We start from the raw sequence: 21,236 nt of genomic DNA, 5'->3' as shown, positions 1-21,236 counted from the left end.
CCCTGGGGCCTCAGAGTGGCTGCTCTGTGAAGACTTCCATGGCTGATAAGGAATCCTTTGCTTGCATTCAGGAGCTCCACAGCAATTTATTCCTCGCTCACATGTTTCCCACTGTTCTCCACGTGGCTGTTTCTTACAAGCAGTGGCTCATCTCAGCCCCATTCCCTTTTCCATAGTACTTGTGGAAGTGTGCAGGAGTCCTGGATGTCCATGTTAGTACAGTGCAGGTGAATTGTGTGTTTCACAGCACAGCTGCAGGCTATCAAACGGTTAAATCACATCATGCTTTTCTGCATTACTGTGTCCTCTTTAGCAGTGTCCTGTCCATTTGTTCCTTCAGGCTTCTCCCTCCTGCAGTCCTTTCCAGCCTGAATAATTCTGCATTTGTGTGTGTGTTGTACAGGTATCCATGTGTTGGGGGTTTTGTGTTTCAGGTTTTTTTGGGGGAAGTGTGGTGGTTGATGTGTTTTGGTTTTGTTTTGGTGGTTTTGCTTATTTTGTGTTTCAGCTTTGTCTTTTGGGTTTCTTTTAAAGTTTGGAATTTGGGCTTGGGAATCTGTTTTAAAATTCCCATGTGAAATTTGGGACAGGGGAAACAGATTTCTATTACAATGAATACATTGCATTTAAGGGAATAGTTTCCATGGTAATAAAAAATAATGAAAACACATTAATTTTTCATTCTTACTTTGTAAATTTTTGAAATTACAGTGAAGTGTTACCTTTCCTCAGATAGACCAATGCTTTCTACTGTGACACAAGTTCTTTTTCAGTTCTTACTGAGTAGGCTGCTTGTGTAAAAGTCCTGAATAATGAGTCAAAGAAAAAGGTTTTTTTTTCAGGAAATAGTGTATTTCAAGAGTAGAGTAGGAGTAGATTCAGGTTAATTTTACCTTCTCTGGCTTTCTTCCTCTCAGCCACCACCACCAAAAACTGCAATGACTGAAATACTATTTTGGGCAATTCTAAATGTCAAGTATTTGGTGCTGCTAACAAATTATAATAACTGTGAGAGAGCTTGTCCCATAGAGCATCTTCGTGGGATGTGTGAATCCCAGGTAATTTCCTCTTTGGCTTAATGAGGCTAGAAGCTTCAGGTTTGGTCTTGTTATTAGGAGAGGAAACTCCTTTAACAGATTCGTTCTAGTATGAGTACTGCAGTCCTGCAATACAGTTAATCATCACTGATTTTAATGAGAGGGGCTTGACACCTCTTTTCCCTTTCTCACGCAAATGTTGAATCACTGTTCAGAGGACTGCCAAGTATTTAGCCAGCTGGTACAAAGAAGAATATCTCTAGCAAGAGATTGCCCAAACACCGTTATTAGGAGTCTCAATATGAAAGGTAAGAGAATGAGTTATGGCCCTGGCTGTTAATTGCAGAGGAAGGATCCAAATTTCAGTCTTTGATATCTTACCTACACAGTGTGGCTGTAGGTCATAAGGTCGGGTGACAACAGTGCGTCATCCTCTTCTTCTCATCATTGTCCTCTCTCTTTGTGACTTGTGCCAAGATTGCCTTGTGAATCTGGTGCTTCAGCTTTGGATGTCCTTCAGGGCTCAGGAATGAACTGAAGGAAGTTCTGCCTTGCTCCAAGCTGAACCACCACTGTTGTAGTATAATACATTCTGTGCACAGAAAGTTTGTTCAGTGGGCTATCCTGCAGCTAGAATTCTCAAATCCTTAATATTCAAAATGCTGTTTGAAGGGAAGGGATGATGTCTTGGGCTTATCATTGATATCTGTATGTGTTGCTGTTCACTTGTCAGTGGTGTTTCGATTTCAGCTTTTGTCTTGGTGACATTACTGAATAATTTTAATTGTCAGTGTTCTCTTCTAAATCCTTTCCCATAGAAATAGTTGTTACATTGGATAAAACTGAAAGATGTTTTCTGCTCATACATAGAATTCTGTCAGGAACTGTTAAATAGGTTTTGGTGTGAAAGCAGAGTCAGCCTGAGCTGTATTAATTGGGCAATTAACAGTCAAGGTTCATCTGTATCTACAGGTGCTAGCCAAAAAAAGTCCATGCCAAATACCAAGGTACAAATACAAGTGAAAACTGATTTTTGCTAATACTCTGCATAGAGGATGCCATTATTGCCATAAACTCCTGTTAATGCAAATAGTGCTAGCCAAAAAAAGTCCATGCCAAATACCAAGGTACAAATACAAGTGAAAACTGATTTTTGCTAATACTCTGCATAGAGAATGTTGCCATTATTGCCATAAACTCCTGTAAATATGCAAATATTTAAGGATATTTTTTCTTTTTTTTTTTTTTTTTTTTTTTTTTTTAATATGGTATTTGCAGAAATAGAGTGTTTAAAAATGGGCTTCATCTCACCCAATTCTTGGTGTCTAAAAATAAAACAGTAAAGTGTCTCTGCACCCCCTGTGGCAGCTGAGGAGAGACAGGTATGTCTCTTGCTATTCATCCCACCCTGAGTGAGGTGTCTCAGCTGCATGGGATGAACTGCTCTCCCGGGGTCCTGTCCACAATCAGTAGGAAACAGGGCTTCTCCCATAAATGTGATGTCCTTTAAACGTGTGCCTGTCTTAGGAGGGATCCCTGATCTTTACTGGTTTATTACAGTTTTGAAATCACCCCTTCCCTCCCCAGAACTTCCTCTGTGAGGTTCCTTGTCTATCTCCAAGCAGTTTCTCTCTGTGTTTAAGGAAGGAAGAGGAAAGGAAAATTATTGGGATAGGAGCTTTGTTAGTTTGTTTTTATTGTTTGGCCTTTTTTAAATAAAAATAAGTTTTCTAAATAAGACAAACAACTTTGTATCCCCTGATTGTTTGTTTTATAAGGAGATGAAGAACAAGCAAAGATTATTCAGTATGTTAGATTGGAAACTGATACCTCAGAGATTTAGTACACAATAAAAGTTGCTTGCCCAGTGATTTTACTTAGCAAGGTGAAATTTCTCTTTAGAGTGTAGGTCAAATATTTCAGGATTGTGGAGGATGTGCTAGAGAGGTAGGAACTCAAAACATGATTAGGAAAGAAATGCCTTATTTCTCTGAATGTACCAGTGATCTGACCTTCCAGATGCTATTTAGCTGTAGATACACTGTCATGCTTTGTAACTTCCACTTTTTTTTTTTTTTTTTATCTTATACATACATTCTTTTGGTATACCATGGATCTTCAGGATTGCTTATTTAGGAGAGAGTGAGACATTCCAGTAACCAAGATGACAGTTATGAGGAAACATGAAAAAGGGCCAAACAATAACAGCTACTGCCAAACTTCAGCTTCTTTGGGAACAGAATTTTGGCCAAATTCCTTCCCTAGATTGCTTTTAATACATTTAAGAGAACAGTTTGGAAGGATAAGGACTCCTGAGATCTGCTGTCTTCCTTCAGACTTCCTTACTGACTCTGTTGGGGAAATCTTTTTTAGTTTAAGAACGTCAAGTGTCATGAAAGACTGGCTTACTGAAGCTGACATACTAGAATAAACTGGTGATTCATATTAGTGGGAAGTGGAGCAGTAATCATTTTAAGTGTACTGAAGGAGTTTGGTGAAGCTGCTGATGTACAAAAATATTCTAACCAGTTAGAAAACCAGGTTGCAGCAAAAGGTATTTGTACCTTCAAAGACTGGGGGAGGATGATCTTGCTGAGGTCTGGCTCTCAGTGCCCTATGATATCTAATCAGAAGAGCTTAGTATCATTCAAAAATAATTGGGCTGTTGGATCTGTAACATGCCTTCATACAAGGAAAATACAAACAGCAAACACAAAATCTGCTTGCTAGATCCACAGCCTTGTTTTATTGTTACAAAGTGAGCCAAGTTAAACATAATTGTTAATGAACGTAACACAGTAGGGGCAAAGCAATGCAGCTTCTGTGAAGGAAAACTGAGCTGTGCACATCTGTGCAGATTAACATGTATGAATTAAGAAATTACTCTCATATATTTCTTGAAAGCTTTGATAGTAAGCTACTCTGGTTTTCAGAATGTCACAGTTAATTGCAGGACTCCATCCTCACACAGCTGTTAAGTGTGCTTACCAGTAAATTTGAATAACTTAGCAGTAGCTGAACCATATGAGTTGTGTAAAAACTTGTACTTGCAATTGGTTCAGAATTATTCAGGTAGCTGAGTATAAGAGAAGACTCTGTGGTGTTCCCTAGGGATCTCAAAGGAGGTGGGCAGCTGGCAGTCTGACACACAGCCCAAGTTGTGCAGGTCTCTGTTGGGAAGGTTTCTGTTCTCTAGTAGCTTCTGCTGTAGCCACAGCTGTGTGTTGGAACAAGTCCTCAGGCTTGGAGCAGTGGGTAGTCTCATGTTTCCAAACTGCAGACAGTGCCCAACAAAGAAAATGGAAGGGAAATACTTTCCATTGGTATTGGAAAAAGCAGAGTCAGGTAGTAATGCTTGTGAGGATATGTATATGTCATATGTAATAATTTACAGGGACTGAGGTGGGTGGTGTTTATTTTGACCACTATACAAGAAAAGAGAGATGTTCAGTACCCTGAATATTAATTAAAAACTGCTTTCTTATTCCTTACATCATGTCTTGCTAACCTGTGAAGCTCAGTGCTGTATGATAGCTAATCTGAAGAGCTTAATAACATTCAAAATTAATTAAACTTTCAGATGGATACCATGCTCTGTTATCTTGTACAGGAAAAAGATAAACCCTCCAGCTTCAAAGACGAGTTGGTAATAACCAGTGCTGAAGAAAACTTGACTGTTGGCCACTGTTCATTAAAAAGCCTGAGGATCAGTCATTGCTGCTGCTGGGTTAGGAGAGAACAAGGGCAGACAGTCTGCTCAGAGATACTGCTTGCTAGAAAGAACACTTTTACAAATGGTCTGTTGTCTGGGCCACCTTGGTTTTGCTTTCAAAGCATGAAACCTCCAGACCCACAGGTGAAATGACATCATACATACTGCTCGTCTCAGATGTTTGTTTGTACATAAACTAATCCTGCAGTGGGGCTGTCAGCAGCAAAGCAACTGAAGTTAGTTACTATAGTTATTGGTAGATTTCTATCAAGGCAGTACTCCCTGGGATTTTTCTGGTTTTATTTTAATTGGAGATGTATGTTTACTATGTGTGATTTGTGTTGGCATTACATGCCTCCTACAGCAGGCAGAGTGGGTGAGATTGCTTTGTTGTGGTGGGTTGACCCTGGCTGAGTGCTGGGTGCCCATCAAAGCTTCTCTGTCACTCCCCTCCTCAGCTGGACAGGGGAGAGAAAATACAACAAGAGACTTGTGAGTTAAGATAAGGTCAGGAGAGATCATTCACCAGTTACTGTTATATTGAAGTATGTGAAACAGACTTGACTTGGGGAAATTAATTGAGTTTTACAACAAATGAAATCAGAGTGGGATAATGAGAAATAAAACCAAGGTCAAATACCTTCCCTCCACCCCTCCCTTCTCCCCAGGCTAATTTAACTCCAAAATTGTTCATTTCCCTGCTGTCAATGGTGCAGGGGGTTGGGAAATGGGTACTCTGGTCAGTTCATCACAAATTGTCTCTGCTGCTCTTTCCTCCTTGGGGGTAGGTCTCCACGTTCTTCCCCTATTCCACCACGGGGTCCCTCCAACAAGAGACAGTCCTGCACAAACTTCTTCAGTGGTCTTCCCATGGACTGCAGTTCTTCACAAACTGCTCCAACATGGGTCCTTCCCATGGGGTGCAGTCCTTCAGGAGCAGACTGCTCCACTGTGGGCTCCTGTCTCCATGGGGCCACAGGTCCTACCAGGAGTCTGTTTCAGTGCACGCTTTCCGTGGGGTCACAGCCCCCTTTGGGCATCCACCTGCTCTGCTCCCCTGTGGATTTCCATGGGCATGCCGGGGCACAGCTGCCTCACCATGAACTGCACCACAGGCTGAAGGGGAATTTGCTCCAGAACCTGGAACACCTCCTCTTCCTCCTTCACATGTCTGCAAGGCTGTAGCTTTCACATATTCTCACTCCTCTCTTCTCTGGCTGCAGTTGATTCAGCAGAGTTACTTTATCCTGTTTTTAAATCTATGATCCCATCACTGTCACTCATGGGCTTGGCTTGGCCAGTGGCAGGACTGTCCTGGAGCTGGCATTGCCTCTGTTGGACATGAGGGAAGCTTCCCGCAGTGTCTCAGAGAAGCTCTGTAGCCCCTCTTCCCCCTCCCAAAACCTTGCCATGAGTACACAATACACATACCAGCTCTGTGGACACTTAAACCAGGGAGAAAAGATTCTGACTGTAAAATTACCTGCTGATATGAAAATGTTCTACATTAGTTTGCAGAATATAACAGATTTTTTTTTCTATCACTTTGTAAAAACAGCTTGCATGGTCAGATTTGTTGTATGAATTTGGTTTGGATCTTATGAAATCTAAAGTAACAAGCATCTTAAAAGTATCTGCCTCTTTTGCAGGGTATTATAGAGAAATCAAAAGTGAAAGGAATTCCTATCATTATTGATGCAGTAAGTATTTTCTTTATTTCAGTCAGTGGTTTAACATTTAAGAACCTATTCAGTAAATGTTCTTACTGTGTTTTGCAGGATGGACTGTGGCTCATTTCCCAGCAGCCTTCTCTTATTCAAGGCTACCAGCGAGCTATTCTTACTCCAAACTATATGGAGTTCAGTAGACTGTATGAAGCCATGGTGAGCTGCTTGTCTTTTTGTCCTTGAAAATAAGTAACTTATTACTGGCTTAAATATTATGTACTGTTTCTTGTATATGAGAGAAACACTTTCTGGGTTATTATTTCATGGGATGATTGCCACAGCAATGCATATTTTTAAACTGAGCTCTTTTTTAAAGACCCATTTTCATTTTGCATTTTTTAACATTGCAGTGAGTATAGAAAAAAATACACAGAAAGACTGATGATGTTGCTCCTTTTTTTCCCCATGCATATATAACTAGCATGTGTTAGAATATGTTGTTCTAGTAGCAAAATATGTACTGTGTATGGAATTCTTGTGTTGTAGCTTAGAGACCCCGTAGACAGTAGTGATCATCATGGATGTGTGCTAAGACTCAGCCAAGCCATGGGGAATTTGACAGTTGTGCAAAAGGGAGAAAGAGATCTTATTTCAGATGGAGAGAAGGGTAAGTGAAGCCTTCTGCTTTTAGCAATGTGACTTTTCTGTTCTGTTTGCTTTCAGTCAGAGTCCAGTAGCGTGTATGGCAATTGGCAGCATTCCCCTGAAGATTAGAGGGATTGCTGCCTTTGCTGATCACCTTTAGAAGATTTCTGTAAATCAATACCGTAACAGTGCAACTAAATTTATTTGCTGAAAAGAGTTGATGATTTTATTTTGCATTTATAGATGTTATATTTTACATTACATGGGTATTGAGAAATTGATTATTTAATCTTTGTGAACTATTTGAAAGTTCTTTATTGAGTTGTTTTATATAAGTGCAGCTGTAATTGCTAAATTGATACAAAATAATACTGTTAGTTCAGGATGTATCAGTGTGTGTGAGAAGTGAAGATGTCTTAAGGCTCATGACCTGCTCAGTTCCTTGGTGCTGTCCATCACGGGGCTGCAGATTAGCTTATACATATGTAACTTCACAGCAGCCCTGACAAATTAAAAATTAATTCTAGATTGCCATTACAACAGTCTCATACCAATATGGTTTAAAGTATACTTAATAAAATTAGCTGCTTGTCTGATGCTTTTTATACTGATCATGTACTGTGATCAGTATAAAATTAATTCACGAGTGCCTTCGTCACATTTTGCCTGCATGGTCTTATTTCACATACATAACAAGCAGCAGCTCTGCTTTTAATTACTTGAAATGCTAATCTCTGATAAATGTTTATGCTGCTTAAGAACTGTTTTGTATATACAGCCAATTTTTCATTACTGGGAGCCATGGAGGTCTTTTATAACAGAAAAGCAGATGTAATATGATGACTGGTTTGTGCAGAGCCACCTTCACATACCCCGTTGGGGCAGATGCTGTAACAGACTGTGCAACAAGTGGGACCTGGGAGCGATATGGTGACATCTGTGTGGGAAAGGACCTTCCTCACACAGTCCCCAGCTTTCCCCACAGGAAGAATTTTTTGTCATATTTGCACCCACAGCAGACTTGATTTGTAACCATGACAGTCAGGCCAGGCTGAAGGGTGGATGAACTCTGCTGGAGGATAAAATGTCTTGACTCCAGTTTATGCCAGCTAGAGAGCTTTAGAGCATTGTATTTGTCTTCTTCCTCTGCTTTTATGTCAACAATATTCTTTTTATACAGGATTGTTGCTTTTTAAATGAACGTTGGGAAGACTGGGTGAGCACTTTAGATTGAGTACATTATCTAGTATATGTCTGTTCTCCTTTTGAACTCTTGAGATAAGTGTATCCCCACACCTGCTGGAGAGACCAGGCAGGTCTCCAATGTCTCTTGTCATGCAGGATTTAAAAAAAAACAGGAAACAAGTGAAGTTCTTTCCAGTTTCAATTTTGAATGTTCATATGTGGCACAAGTTCATGTATGTCTTGTATGCTTTTGGGGCTTTTTCTTGGTTTTATTTTTTTCCCCACCTTGTTATTTGTTTCTGTTGTGTTCTGGTATTTTCTTCTACTAGTGAAGTGGCTTTTGTTTTTGAAATAAAAACAGTTCTGTGCCTTTATAGTAGTTCATTGATGTCCAGCTACAGGCTGCTTTCTTGTTTTTACTTTGGTGTTATCACTGGTGCTTTGTTGGATTACAGACATTACAGGCAGCATTGCTGAGCTGAGAAAGCAGGTTGTAATGTCTGTAACAAGAACTGGTTTTAGAGTTTGCATGACTTTGAAGGATGTTCTTGAGAATTTTGCAGAAGCTACAGACTTCACCTTCCTTTTAACAATGTTCTTTGGGTCTGATCTGCTGGTCACTTTTTTTAAAAGCTTCTCAAATGCAAAATTACATTGAGAAAGGAGATTCTTCTGTGTGCTCTGTGGCAAACATGGAATATGTTGTCCTGTCATTGACCTTGAATTTTTCGGGTTTTTTTGCTCTTGTTTTTCATCTGTCTCTTCTTTTGATCTGATGTCATTTTTTTTCAGCTGAGACTACATACATCAGGGAAATCCGAGGTTATTGGATCAGGCCAGTGTCCTCTGAGCACAATCAAACATTATGAAAAGATCTGTGTACTCCTCTTGCCTTTCATTTGTCATGTCATCATCCATTTGTAGTGCTTAAGCCCTACCTATTAGGCATTTCCTGTTTGACCTCCTGTGTTCAGCATACTGACACTGTAGTTTGCATATATTACTTTTAAACTTTCTCCTTTGGGAAGATACTGCATGTGTGCTTTCCAGGAAAAAAAGAAAAAAAAAGAAAAAAAGAAAAAGGAAGTCTCAGGAAAACCAGAAATTCAGAAATTGCAGACTTAACTGCGTAACTTTAGTGTTTTATGCTTAGTTGTTGAAGAAGGAAGACTTTCTGAAGATGACAAATTTTGCAGTAGGAAAGATAATGTTTCTGAATGCTTTATAGCTTAGAGTGATTGTAGTGGTTATTTTCACAGTAGTTTTATTCATGAGTCTGTAGGAAATGCAGTAGACAGTTTACTTCTGCTACCTGAAGACAGAAGGGGTTACCAGGTGATTTGGTGTCAGGTATTGCTGAAGAATTACTCTCAGCAAAAAGCTTTGTAATCTACACAGAGAGGTTCAGTAAATTCTGATTGGAAGCTGAAGTTTAGTAAATTCAAAGTAAGATTTAGACAATTAACTAGTACAGCCACATATCTGAAACTTTGCTAGATTTACAAACTTTGAAGTGTCTGGATACCGCTAAAGTTTGTTTTCACAGATCAGACTAGATGGCCTCAAAGTCACATTCTGTCCTCTGTGAAAGCAGTAGCAGCCCTCCAGTACAAAGGAGGTTTTTTTAAAATTTGTCTCCATTTCAGTAGTGAGCTGCCAATTGGCCTGTAAACGTAATCACCGAGATTTTAAATTAAGTTTTATATACTCTTTTTCTCTTTCCTTTTGCAATTTCACATTATAGCTTGGTCTACAGTTGTTGATTCCCTGCTCTACAAAGATGAGCTTCACCATGCTCTTGGTAGGTGATATCAGTGCCATCACTGACCAGGGTAGGAATGAGTACTCAGCCTATGGGTAAAAGGTAAGTCAGCTTTTATTCACTATGGCACAGCTCTCTAAGGTTATCTTTTTATTATTCTTTGGAGAACTGGTCAATAATAAAGCGTGGTTATACCAGCCTTAGTTCCTAACATGTTTAAAATTTGGTTAGGTCCTTGAATTATAGTGCTTGGATTTTGGCTTTTAAACATTATAGTGAGTTTCTCTGTGTTTGACCACCCTCCCTTCCAAAAGGCAGGCTTCATGGGAACCATCTTGCTGCTACCTAGGACTACTTCTACCTGGAACCAGTAGCCAAATTTGGTTTCTGTCCAGTTGCTCAGGTGCAGCTATTGTCAAAAGACTCAAGGAAGCATGTGAGGCAGAATTCTAAGTACTGGCTATGGGGTAAAAAGCCAACTCTTGCCATAAGTCCCCAAGTAGTGCTTCTAATTCCAGCCACTCATCTCCCCACACAGCTGGAATGGAAGCTATTCAGTGCTTGTCACTGCCTGGCTCACTCACAGCTGCTGAGCAAATCTCACCTAGATATATAACTGAGAGATTTATAACTGAGAGGCAGCACCTTTGTCTCCAGTGGTGCTTTCTGCAGAATGAGCATAACTGGGGAGGTGATGGTTCCTGTCCTGGGTGCCACTGTGCTGTCTCTGGCACGTGCAGCCCAGCCAGCTTCTCCCTGGCACTGTTCACCTGGCCCCTGGCTCCTGTGCCTATCCAACAAAACTAATGGAAAATGTGGGTAATTTTCATCTCAACTTAAATTGGCTGCTGTGTCGCACTCAAGGACTTACCTAAGTTTTAAAAGTGTGATTAGGGAATAAAAAAGTATAAGCACCCTTTATATAAAAGCCAACTTACATTTTCCACATCAGTTGAGTTGTTTCTTCAGCCAGAGTCATTAAACTTGGTTTCCCTGTCTGTATGCACTCTGGGACATGTTCCTGGGAATCCATGATCTCCAGCTATTTGGTTTTGTGAGCTAATTTGCAAAAGGAAAAAGATAAATTTCTTACTAGTATAAATACATGCTAGGTCAGAGATGTGTGTTGGTAAGAGATTTTACTAAAAATCTGATATTGGTCTAAATCTTGCATTGATGGGGCAAAATTATTCTTGGTAGCTACATTATTTGCATAGAAAATGGGAATCTTAAGCCTTTTAATGAAACTGGAGTGTGTTTGTTGTGTGGGGTGGATTTAGCTGTTTGATCCAGTTGGGTTGTATCAGAAGTTAGAATGGTGGTGTCTCCTACATGGATTCCTGACCACATTAGGGTGTGTAATACTTCTCCTCTGTAAGAGGAAAACAAGTGCAAGGAATTTGTTCAGGACATCTGAGATTCAGGAGTTAAATTTAAATCTCCAGTCTTTCAGTCTGCCATCTCAATAAATGTGATATTTCACGTAGGCTCTTCAGCCTTCTTGACCATCATCAGAACACCTAAACTATCCTATATTTCACATGCCATGCTCTAAATGCAAAAGTAAAAACCACCCCAGAGATTAATTTATTTTTTTCACTACTGGGTGAACACGGTGAATCAGGAACAAGCAGACACACACAGTCTTTTGTAGTTAGAAAAACTTTAGTTTTCTAACTGTGATGTATCTGGGAGCTGGCATTGTAAATGGTGCTGCCTGGATACAGCCATATCAAAATCTGTGCTTCCCAGTTAACTTGTAGTGCTTGAAGTCGGCAAAACTACTGCATTCTGATTTTTTTTTTCCTTCAAAGAAAGAACAGCTATTTTCAATTATATAACAGACTTGTATTTTGGTTTTTTTAATTAAGCATACAATACCCATAAATAGGTAATTCTGGACTTTTGGCAGCAGCAAAATTTGGGCTGGGAGTTCTTTCAGCTTAAAACTTGGCAATGATACAGCTAGGTGTGTCACCATGGTCTGAATGCTTTCACAAATATTAATGTGTATCTTACCATCACTCCCTTTTCAGCACTACTTGAAGATATCTTAAACATAGACCTACTAAATAACTTGGCCATAGTTACCCAGAAAGTCTGGGGCAGAGTTTTGAATTGTTTGAAGCCTAAAACTCCTGAATTTTACTTTACAATATTCTATCAGTGTGACAGCCTTCAGTTTTTTGTTCCTGTTGCACTCAGTACAAATTATTTCCATGGGTTTAGGTACACAAGGAATCCATGTGATTATATGTGAGGGACGTGTTGTATTTGCTGCCTAAAGCTCTGGCAATATTTATGTGATGATTACTTGCTGAGATTGTGTTGAAACTGTTGGATAGGACTGTGGCTGTTCTGACTCTAGCAGATCTCCTTGCAGGCATTTCTTCAGTGATGACATTTTTATTTCATCTAGCCTTTTCTTCTGATAGTATATGTGTGCTGCATGGATAAGTGCTAGGGAGTTGGGTAATTTTTTTTATTTCCCCGAGATTTACTTGGTATAGATCAGCTTTCATAAAAAACTGTCTGCTACTTATACTGGGGTGGGTTTTCTTTGATTCATTACCCTGAGAAATAATGACATCAGATTGGGTTGCTCAGACCTGTTAGAAGACAGAACTAGACATCCTGCTGTAACAGGCACCTTGACCAGCATTAATTGTGTGTTTCTGTCAGGGAACTATAACTGAACCTCTCCATTGTTTTGATTCAAACTGGTGTCAAACTAATTGACCTTAAGTGGCCCTGGCTGCTGCCTTTTCAAAATTGACACACTGTGGTGATTTCAGCCTTTGTAGTTTCCTTGTTGTCCCACATGCAGTCGTCTTGGTCTCCTCAGCTCTTCCAAGAGCCTTGTTTTCTATGTTTGCTGATGTACATGCCCGTCCCTAGTTGAACATGCCTCACTGAACACATCAAAACCAGCTTCATCCTCACGTAAGCAGAGCTTTGTGCATGTTTCCAGGGAGCAGAGCTGCCCACCTTCTTGGCATCATAGCTGACTATTCAGCCACGTCCAGCTGATTGAGGTCTTGTAACAGTGCCGCTGGTTGTGACTGCTCAGTGCAATGTAAAGGCATCACCCCCATGGTCCTAAAAGAGCAGCTGGAACTGTCGTCACAGCAGGGCTCACACATGCAGTGGGGGATTTTGCACTGGCAGAGTGTGAAGACAGCAGTTTTGTTTTGCTGTTCTAGAAGGATGAGAAAAGCATCCCATGTTGATTCGGCAGTATGGCGGTTTGTCTTGATGCCACTGTGGAATTCTTTCTTACATTTTAAAAGCTCTTAATAATGGCTGTAATTCAGAAGTGCTTTTAAATCCTTTTCCCATCGCCTGTCGTCATGTTCATCATCCTTTTGTTTTGAGATGTTCTTTGATCAGCCGAGCCTCTGCACAAGAACTGTGTTATATCTCCCTCCTCATTCAAGTGAATTTCCTCTAGTTCTGGTTCTTTGAAGGTATTCCAAGGATTTGTTTTCCGGCATCTGTGTGCAGAGTACAAAGGTCTGCTTTTGTTGTTGCCTGTGAGGTAGTCTGCACATGTTTGAGACTTACTTTTTAAAACCACAAACAAAAGACCACTTCTTTTTTTTTTTTTTCTTTTCTTTTTTTTTTTTTAGCAGAGTATTATAATTGGCCTAGTTTGAGATCTTGCTTTCCTGTACAGCTCAAAAGTGACTGGAAGGTTGTGGGGCTACAGAATAGTGGCAGATGGTGACATACAGCTAATAAGCAGGGGCTTGTGCTCAGCTGTCAGTCAGAAGGCCCCAAAGCTTTTGAACAGAGGATTTCCATCCTGCCTCCTGCCAGGAGTTCAAGCCCTCAAAGTGAAAATCCTGTGAGATAGCATCTTCAAAGTAGTAGAATTAGAGGTAATTTCTCCAAAGCACTGCATTTGAAATAAAAATAAGAATGAATCACTCCACCTAAAAGGGCATACCTTCTTCAGATAGCTAACTCAGAAGGGCATTACACTTGTGAAATTTGACATTAGCTACTGCTCACTGAGAAACACATCCAGAATCTTAATTTGAAAGGGGGAGGGGGAAGGGGAGAAGAGTGATTGGGAAAATGAACTGCTGGCAAGGCTGCAGTGGTGTGTTCTGTGCTCGTGGTGACTAATGAATCTTTGCCCTCTCAGTGGCAGCAAACACGCACAACTGCCTGGCCTTGTGAGACCCACAATTACTGCTGGAAGGATTACTAGGAAATGGAAGTGAAGAACAATTCTTTGCTGTTGCACATAACAAACTGGAAGGGATTTATTGGCATTATGTAGTTTTTTTACTTGCGAGTTAGGAAGATGTATCTGCAAGTCCTTCAGTTCTGTGCAATTTTTTTCCTTTAGTTTGAGAAGAAAAACTTTTTCAAATGTTAAAAATATGGGCAGCACTCCCTCTAAAACACCTGGGCTGCTGTGTTTGTACTCTTTGGAGAAAGCCCAGGCTTGAGGTAAGAGCTGTTGTCCAAGCAATGCCTGGCCTTGCTTTATCCTTTGCTTGTATATTTGGCATGCTCAGCAGCACACAAGTGATTGTGTGCACAGTCCTGAATCCTGCAGTAGCTCACTGGAGATGCTAAGGATCACACTTGGCCAGTCATGGTTCCGCTATCCTCCTAGGAGAGGAAAATAAATTTCTCCTGGGTTTTGTTTTTTTTCAGAGCCAAGCAAGAAAAAAAGCTAAGGGTAGGTACATACCCACAAGAGAGTTTGGAGAAGGGTAGCAGAATTGATGCTGTTTTCTTTTTATGTGCCTTATATGTCCTCCAGGCTTCCTGCTTGGGCTTGTTGAGAGTGGAGAACAAAGGAGTTAAATGTAGTGAAACCATTTGTGTGTTCCTCATAGTTAAAGCTGCACAAAGAGATCAGTTTGATCAAGGTCCTTTGTATATTTAAAATAGAAATGTAACATCTGATATCCTGACACAGCCTCTCCACAGTGACACTGCTGACAGAAACATACACGGATGGTGAGGACACTGTCGATTGGCAGAACAAAAATAAATCTGTCTTGCATGTGCTTTTTACAAAGCCTAAGGAAAGGGCTGTTTCAATAAAATATTTTTGTGATGGATATGGTAGAACATTTGAGATTTTAGTTCTGTTTTGCATTTGCTTTTTGTAAGCACATTGGTTTACATTGGCAGACTCTGAAGGTCAGAGACACTGAAGAGTTACGTTTGTGCAATGGCTTTGTGGAAAGATCTGGATCAGTTTGGGGTGATGGCTCATGATGCCACATGAATAACTAAACTCACCTGTGCAGGCTGAGTGAAGTGGAAAAAGTGTGTGCATTTTGCAATGTTATGTGCAAAGGATTAAAAGATAATGAGAAAGGTATTTTTAAAAATGTTAATGCATTTTTTTAAAGAACAGCGTATTTCAGCGTATTCTGCTGCCTGTGTTAAGTCTCCCACCTGTTAGTTGCTGAGTGCCTCAGAGGGTGGCCCTTGCAGCTGCAGTGCTGTCATTGCAGACAGAGGGATAAAAGCACATGACGCTGGTTTTGGTTTGTGTGTTCACAGTACTTGTGTGCAGCCACGAAGGAAGCAGCCGGAGATGTGGTGGACAGGGGGACCTCCTTTCTGGTTCTCTTGGAGTCTTGGCACACTGGGCATTTGTTGCTGGAGCTGAAAAAACAAATGGGTATGAATATTAACTAATCACTTATTGCTGTGAGTCTGTGTTCACATATGGTAACTGTCGTAGACCTGCTATTTTATAAATTTCCAAGTGGAATTGGAGATTTTGGTAAGAAAATATCCATGTACTTTTAAAAAGAGTGTTCTAGAGCAGTCTACATAACAGTAATAATTATAGTAAGACAAACCCTTCAGTAATCTAACATCTCCCAAGTCTGGGGCAGAAGAAGAGCCTCTGGATCTGTTCATAAGGACATTTATGTATGAGGTATGTGTTTTCAAAACAATTGAATGTAGGCAGAAAGTAGAAAGGATAAATAAGTGGTAGTCATTGGCAATAACATCTCTGTAATTCAAAAGACATGTTGTTTGGCTTTGTTTTTTTCTATTTTGGTGAATCCTCCTGCATTGTGGCTATGTAATTCAGTGGGGCAGGTATGTTGAAACTTGCAAATAAAATACAACTTCAAAGAGAGTAAATCTTTTAAGGCCAAATGGCAGTCCACTTTGGTTGTACATAAAGCAGCCATGCAGATGGCTTTTGGCTTTTTAGTTAAATTACATCAGTTCCTGCCGAACTAGCTGGTTCAGATAGTCATGGAGTCTTTCTGTGAAAGCATCAGCTTCAAATAAAGTTGAAAGGAATGTAAGCAGTCAGGGAGTTACTCTTTTCAGTAAGTCAGGAGCTGTGGAAGCTTGAGGAGTGGAGACCTGTAGTCTTTGGGTTGCTGCATGTGCATAGTATCAGATGTCCCCAGGAGTTATCCAGGCTGTGTTTGTGTTACCACAGGGGCACTGCACAAGGTGCCCCAGGCTTCAGAATTCTAAAATCTTAACACACACAATCTTGGTTTCCTTTGTCATTCTGGGTATCTGAATTTGCAGCTGCCACTAAAGGAGGAATTCTGTTTTAAGTTGTTAAAAGAGTGACTTCATTTTTGCATGGGGTACAGCACAGCAGTATTGAATTGCTGGAGAGATTAGCAAACACAGCATGTGTTTTCCAGGCTCTCCTGACTTGAGCTCCTGTGGCTGGCTTTTCTAAACAGCTCACTCAGAATCTCCTTTATTTTATAGATGAAGGAAAAGTATTAATTGGCATCAGCAATGCACTGTGTCTCCTGCAGTGGTGTTAAGGTGACCCTTCACAGACACCTGCTGTACCAATCCTGCCTGTCTCATGTGTTGCAGGAAAGGAGGAGCTTTTTGGGTTCAGTGAGTCAGGGCATCTGTTCGGAGACTGCACTGCAGGCAGCCCAGCCAGTCCTTCCAGCTTGTGCCTGGCTCTGGCGTTTCAGAATGGCTCTGTACAGAGAGGTTTTCAAACACTGAGATTGCACTGGCTTTTCAGGGGTGCTAGTGGTACAGTAGGTAGGATTCCTCACTTGAGTAGAGAGGATGCTGATGTGTTTGGTGCTTTAGCTCCTTGAGCCCAGGAGCCTGTACATAGCTCTTGTTTCACAGCAGTATTTGGGCATCAAGGATTAACTCTCAAGGTGGTTTAAATACACCTGCACCTTGATGAGTACATGGAAATTTTGCTTAGGTAGCATCTAATTGTAAAGTCATGTCCTGCTTTGTCTGTGTTTTACATTGGGATCCTAAGAAACTCTCAATTGGCAGAGGAGTCAGGAGGTCTTCAGTGTGTTCCAGGCAGCAATGCTCAGCTGAGTCTGAGCTTTGTGAGGTTTTTGATCTGCCAGACCTGAAGCACAGCACTGGCTGCTGAACTATTCTGCAGTTGTTTTCTGTTTTAAGGCAGCTTATGAAAAGCAGCCTATGAAAACATGCTCTGGAGGTGAAAGGTGGAGATGGCTCTGGACTGTGCTCTGGGGGAGGTTCAGCATTACAGATCTGGGTCTGGGTACACACTTGTGGGCAGTTCGTAAGTGTGAAGAGGCATTACAGCAGTGCTTTAGCTTGTGTTGTGGTCTTCACTTGCCACTGTACCCCTTTTAAGCCGATCTAGTGAAGGCCCTGGAGCAGTCTCTATGGCCCTGATGAAAATCATTTCTTGTCTGCAGCCCCATGACCTTCCCCCACGCTGCAAGACAAAAACTAAATGGAGTTACCCAGATAATGGAGAGGAAAGGGGGCTGAAAGGCTGTCAGGTGAGCCTTCGGTCTTCCTCTGAAGGAAAGCATGAAGCTTCACATCAGTAAAACTAGATGCAGAACACCTTCTCCACTTTTTAAGCCTGTTGGCCTTTTGGGTGCTTTGGCCCTGGTGGTGTTTCTCACTCAGTCACATGCCATGCCATGGGTAGGGAAGTATTTGATTCAGAAAAATCAGATGAAGATGCTCTGCAGTGCAAGAGTGAGAGCATGTTTGCTTAAGAGGCCTTCCTGGCGCTGCTAACATTTACGGGTATAAAGATGATGTCCACCACCTCATAGATTGCACAGAAGTGTTGGGATTCTCTTTATAATGTTGTTTTTTGGTTTTTTCTTCCTTTCAGTCAAAATCCCTTTCTAGTGGCTGCATTTGGAGCTTGCTCTCTCACGAGGCAGTCTAACCACCAAGCCTTTCAGAAATTCGGACGTTCAATGACAGCCTCTGACATGGTTTCAGAAGTTGGAACAGCTTTTAACAAACTTTTTGAAACCTGAAGCCAAAGCAGCAAAGAAGAAAAGAACAATGACTGCAAGAGTAATTACATGTACCGTAGAATTTACATAATGCACCCTTTCAAGTGCTGTAGCAGCATTGGTATGTTAGGTAGATTTTTTTATTTTTAAGAATAGAAAAATATGATTAATGTAGATATTTTTTAAGAGTTTGGAATACAAAAATGTTTTGGCTGAAATAAGCTGTAGTTGCAGATCTGTTATAATATAATAAAACTAAACTGAAAGTATTCCTCTGTTCTTTTTGATAGTTATTGAGCAATAACTAAAGTCTGAACAGCAAAAAAAAAAATGCACTTGATACTTAGATAAAATTCTTCCACCAGCTCAACTGAATTTCTGAATTTCTTGGATTTCACCAAGGTTGTCACTTGTCATTCTTAGACCCTCTGTCTAGAATTAGCTGTTGCACTTCATTTTTTGCTATGCTAGTAGAGTAAGAAGCAAAAAGTAAGCCTCTTTGGAAAGGGAATGCATGAGAGTTGCTGTAGATTTTGAATGTAATTAGTTGCCTTTTCCCATTCCTGGTCCTAGAGGCAGCATTCATTTAGACAAGGCATCCCTTCCTGCAGTGTCTTGTTAGTTTTTTTAAAAGGTTCCCCCTTGGCGAAATAGAGATACGCTGTAGGTATCTTGGCAGTAAAATTCGTTAATAATTAGGCTTACCTGGAAAAGAAATAAATTTGTGTTTCTTTATCTGGTCTTGACTGAATATAATGAACTTGTGAAATTGTCATTTGGAGAGGTACTAGGTGGGGCACGAAACTCGGTGATACCCAGCAGAACTTGTTCAGCTCTCAGTGATCATGGAAGAGTGAAGAGCTTCTAGAATTCCAGCTGCCTGCTGGGTTAGAGCTCAGAGCAGCCCAGCACACAGATCTGTAGGTGGACAGCGATGAGCCAGCGGGAATACAAGTTGAAGGAACAAAAGGCAGCCCACGGCTCGTACCTGTACCTTCGGAGCAGAGTGCAGGCAGCATGTGCTGCAGGTCAAAGGCAGGAACAGAAATACGGTGGTCGGTCTTTGAGCTTCAGGAGCAGTACTTAGTATTGCAAAAAGCAGGAGCTTTTAGAGCAAAAAGCATAGCGGCTTTTACTTGATCTTTGTAGGACAGACAGACACTGATCTGGTGCACTGGCAGAGCAGGCAAGCATTAGGTGTAAAGCAGAACTTCTGTGGGCTTTTGCACAGGACCATTCCTTAAATTTTTGGAGATTCAGTCAAAGCTTGTAGAGACTGAACCCGATTGGAGAGGGAGGCAAGTTCATGCAAAGAAAATTTAAATGGGTGCTGCCCTTGACCCTCCAATCCAGCTCCAAGCGTTGCTGCTCATTGTAGTGCCGGAAGAAGCATGTAACGCATCCGGTTCCTGCAGGGGATGTTGCCTTTCAGCACAGCCACCCCTGCAGTGCTCCCAGCTGGAATGTGGTGTCCCAGACCACTCAGACTGTTCTCATTCCTTGCAATAGCTGCCTGCAGAAAGCACCCAGAATCAGAAAGGCTACTCCAAGTATTTTCCTTCAGCCCTTAGAGTTGGTATTTATGGATGCACTGTGACTACTACCTCACCCTGATGCATTTTTCTTTTTCTTTTTAAACCAGTTACCTATTTTTAAAATAGGTTTTTAAGTGTTTGCTTGTGTTGCTCTATGAGGGTTCACAGACTACTCTTAAGAAATGAGGTTTTAGTGTTTAATTTAAGCAGTTTTGTAAACTGTCTGCATCTTTGGGGAAACTTAAGCTATTATTTCCCCCCCTTAAATGTATTTGAGAAACCTGACTACTTTTAAATGAAATCAGAAAGTTAAAACTGATTTTAAAACAGCTACTGCCTTTATAATAAGTGATTTTTTTTCTTGTGGTTAGAATATCAGTGGTATTATACACTAAATGACATGTAGGCAAAGTCAATCAATTAACAGCTCAGTACAGATTTCAACTTGCCCTGTTGGTTTTAAAGCTACACAGAAGTTGTAACTCTGTTATTCACTAATGTATATGAATTGTTACAATTTTTAAACATTCTGGAAATGTAGCAGTTTCTTTTGGTAGGAAATAAAAATAATAGCAATTGACTGGAATTTGTTTGGTGTGTGCTGATCCCATTTCCTACAGCAGCTGAGCTGCTGCTCACCATTAGCTCTGTTTTGCTAGAACACTGCCATGAACAAATGTACAATACCAGCTGTGTCAAATAAGCACCTGTGCCCCAGTGCTGAATGAAGAGACACCCCACTCTTCTCTGGAAGTACAGATAATGTAGCAGAAAAAGAGCTACACATTTCATTCTCAACAGTATAAAAGAAAGCCTTTATCCTTTTGAACAGATACTTTGAAAACACACACGTGCCTTGTAGATGAACCCATGGTCTTGGTTCTTATGTCTTTGTAAATTGATTTAAAGAAAGTGGAGATAGCAGGTAAGTACCAGCCCTGTATCAACACAGGCCCTAGAACACAGGTCACCTCAGGTGTAAGAGAGGCTCTGCCCACAGACACAGCAGCCATGGCCAGCAAAAAGGTAACTGAACAGGTTAAACTCACTTTATACTAATACATATACATCCTAATTTTATCTTCCCAATTCTGGAGAGATCCTGAGCATGCTACATGCCCAGTGCTAGAGAAATCTTGTATGCTGTGCAAAAGCAAACAGAAGTACCAAGCCTTACAGGTAACTGGACACCATATTATTACAGGTAAAGGTTTCACAGGATCAAAGCAGCACCACTGCAATAAGGAAATACTTCAAGGTTAAAAGTACCCCCCATTCCTATGTCTGAAAGGAACAGAACTGTCAGACAAACAAGCATAAAACTTAAATGTTTTCACCTTAAAGACAGGCCTAAGTTCTTGCCTCTGCCCTCCCTATGTTTAAACTCTGCCTCAGGTCAGCAACAGGGGGTGAAGGCAGATGACGAGCCTTTGGTCTGGGGCAGTTCCTGCAG

General features: G+C 40.8%; 1 protein-coding gene across 1 annotated transcript in view; it reads left to right on the top strand.

Moving 5' to 3' along the window:
* NAXD (NAD(P)HX dehydratase) overlaps positions 1 to 20,363 on the top strand; it is a 49,973-nt gene extending 29,610 nt beyond the window's left edge. The window contains exons 9-13 of the mRNA XM_041472291.1: positions 6,399 to 6,449; positions 6,528 to 6,632; positions 6,963 to 7,083; positions 15,544 to 15,664; positions 18,119 to 20,363. Of these exons, the coding sequence (XP_041328225.1) occupies positions 6,399 to 6,449; positions 6,528 to 6,632; positions 6,963 to 7,083; positions 15,544 to 15,664; positions 18,119 to 18,269 (549 nt within the window). The 3' untranslated portion in view covers positions 18,270 to 20,363. The remainder of the gene's footprint in view (positions 1 to 6,398; positions 6,450 to 6,527; positions 6,633 to 6,962; positions 7,084 to 15,543; positions 15,665 to 18,118) is intronic.
* Positions 20,364 to 21,236: the final 873 nt, after the last annotated feature.

This window comes from Pyrgilauda ruficollis, unplaced genomic scaffold, assembly GCF_017590135.1.
Source record: "Pyrgilauda ruficollis isolate IOZ18807 unplaced genomic scaffold, ASM1759013v1 scaffold29, whole genome shotgun sequence".
Taxonomy (NCBI): Eukaryota; Metazoa; Chordata; class Aves; order Passeriformes; family Passeridae; genus Pyrgilauda; species Pyrgilauda ruficollis.
Note: the sequence above shows the minus strand (reverse complement) of the source record. Positions and strands in the feature narration are given on the sequence as shown.